Source organism: Austrofundulus limnaeus, unplaced genomic scaffold, assembly GCF_001266775.1.
Source record: "Austrofundulus limnaeus strain Quisiro unplaced genomic scaffold, Austrofundulus_limnaeus-1.0 Scaffold344, whole genome shotgun sequence".
In the NCBI taxonomy this organism is placed as follows: domain Eukaryota; kingdom Metazoa; phylum Chordata; class Actinopteri; order Cyprinodontiformes; family Rivulidae; genus Austrofundulus; species Austrofundulus limnaeus.
Genome location: NW_013952746.1, coordinates 543,472 through 545,776, shown reverse-complemented (window position 1 = coordinate 545,776; position 2,305 = coordinate 543,472). Strand labels below are relative to the sequence as shown.

Here is a 2,305-nt window from a genome sequence, read left to right as displayed (position 1 = left end):
CAAATTCTAAAGCACTAACTCAAATATTTAAGTCCCCTAATTCTAAAGCACTAACTCAAATATTTAAGTCCCCTAATTCTAAAGCACTGACTAAAATATTTTGGTCTCCTAATTCTAAAGCACTAACTCAAATATTTAGGTCCAATAATTCTAAAGCACTAATCAAGAAATTAGTTCCCCTATAAGTGCTCTAGGGGAACTGTGTCCACCACTGGCTATTCTGAATGTTTTTTCTTGTTCCTTTGCTACAACACAGCTGAAATAATGGTTGAATTACCCCTTTAAGCCTGTTAATCACCTTCTGATTTACATCAGGTTAAGCAGATCATGCATGACCTCTGTTCAAGTGTTTTTTTTATTTATTTTGTTGGAATTTCTTTTCATATTGTGACTTATCTCTTATTACATGTCACATGATTTCATAAGACTATAAGATAGAATAAGGAACGTTATAGCGCCTTACATACCCATGATCTAAAATATTCCTATCTCAGACGCACGTACGGTTCCAAAAAGATACTTTCCATTTTTATCACACCGAAGTTTCCTAAAATGTCCTCTTAAACATTGGCAGACGGTGAGAAATATCTTGTGCCTGCGCTTTAAAAAAAAATCTATTATTATCCGTCGGCGAGGTAAGCTGGTCCTTTCAGTGGGAGAGGGAATCCCTCAACGTCACCAAGGATACCAAACACAACACCGAGACAAATATGGGCATGTACGTCATCGGAACTTCGGGGGAGGGGCTTGAACGGTAGAAATGCCTCGGTTGTACTCGAGGCGGATGGATTCATTCATAACACAAGATCTACTACTGGGCACCGTAACACCGGCGTCCCGTTACCGGACTTTATGGATCTGTAATCGCACGTTTTTTGTGTGTGTGTCACGAGCGGGATTTAGAAGCGGGGAAAAGCGCGAGGCTTTTTACAGCCAAATAACGACAAGAAGAGGAGTTCTCGAAGAGGAGCACTTTCTCCCTCTTCGAGCTGGATTAAGTTTATTCATGCAACTTTTTTGGAGAGAAACCAAATCCTTCTCACCGGGAAAAAACAAAAATATTGACGGTAAGAAAAAAATACTTTTAAATAGAGGCTTAAATAGCTGCTTGTCTTGATGTAAACACTGATTTTGATCGGATGTTTCCACTTTCATATCAAATATTTTCTGGTCTACTGGGCTTTCACTAACTATTATGGACAAGACATGACATCAGCCATGTTCTCCCCCCCCACAGTCCCTCTGTAACCCTCTTGTGTGTGCATGCTGCCCGGCCCGCTGCAGGTGACATCGGACGCCCTCTGGTTCCTGCAGGTGCCTCGTTCCCTCTCGGTCCCCCCGGGGAGATGTTCCAAGGGTTCCCCGGCGACCCCGACAGCGGATCCCGTGGAAGCTCGTCTCCGTCCATAGAGTCTCAGTACCTGTCCTCCGTGGACTCCTTCGGGAGCCCGCCCACCACCAGTGCTCCGCAGGTAAAATTAAAACGCCTGGTTGTATTGGTCTGCCTTAAAATGACATAGAGAATAAATCATTTTGCTGCTTGTTTGTTGAGTGAGCAATATGTTGCTRTATGTTTTAATTGAACCCATATAAATATGTCATATATAGTCTGTACAACCAAAAGAAAACAGTTCAATAGGCTGCCTGCAAATAAAGAATAAACCATGCAAAAATGAAACAGGCTATAAATTAATTCTGCCAAATCTGTGTGAATGGAAGGGAAATATCAGACAAAACAGGCAGTAAACATAGAAATTGTGCCACTTTTTAAAATATTTTATCCTCATTGAGGTCTGACATCTCGTATAAGAAGCACATGTGTATCGTGGCGGTGTTGTTGAAATGTAAAATCATCGCTGATTTGTTGCCTGTTGCATCTGTGCTCCTGTCACGGTCGAGCGGCTGGAACTCCCTACGTAAGCGCGGAAGCCACGCCCCATCCGCTCCTTCCTAGGTCTCTGTCTGAAGCCCCACCCTCCTCTCGTTCTCCGCAAACCACTTTCTCTCCTTCCGAAACCACGCCTTCCATTTCCTCGCTTTCTTCCTTTTCCGAAGCCCCGCCTCTTCCGCGCTGTCCGCTAGGCTTCRCCGTGACGTAAATGCGCGTTCTATTTTGGAGCGCTACGTCGCGTTGCCAAGGGGAACACCGGGGTTTTGAGGGAAGAGGAAATAGGCAGGAGGGAGGGAGGGAGGAGGTGGGGAGAGATGATTGGTCGAGCGGGTTGTTCTCCTCCAATGTCTTCACGCGCGCTTAAATGAGTATTAAACAAAAGTCGGCACGCTCCTTTAAGGGTCTGAAATACCC

The 2,305-nt window shown here is 44.4% G+C and overlaps 1 protein-coding gene across 4 annotated transcripts in view; it reads left to right on the top strand.

The window, feature by feature from the left end:
- The first annotated feature begins 205 nt into the window (after positions 1-205).
- The window catches only part of fosb (FBJ murine osteosarcoma viral oncogene homolog B), a 13,858-nt gene continuing 11,758 nt past the window's right edge, over positions 206-2,305 (top strand). For 2 of the 4 annotated variants that reach the window (XM_014022864.1, XM_014022862.1), the window contains exons 1-2: positions 208-1,067; positions 1,285-1,472. In XM_014022864.1, the coding sequence (XP_013878318.1) occupies positions 761-1,067; positions 1,285-1,472 (495 nt within the window). In that variant the 5' untranslated portion in view covers positions 208-760. Of the gene's footprint in view, positions 1,068-1,237; positions 1,473-2,305 lie in introns of all 4 variants that reach the window. The other 2 variants (XM_014022863.1, XM_014022865.1) reach the window with 2 other exon arrangements.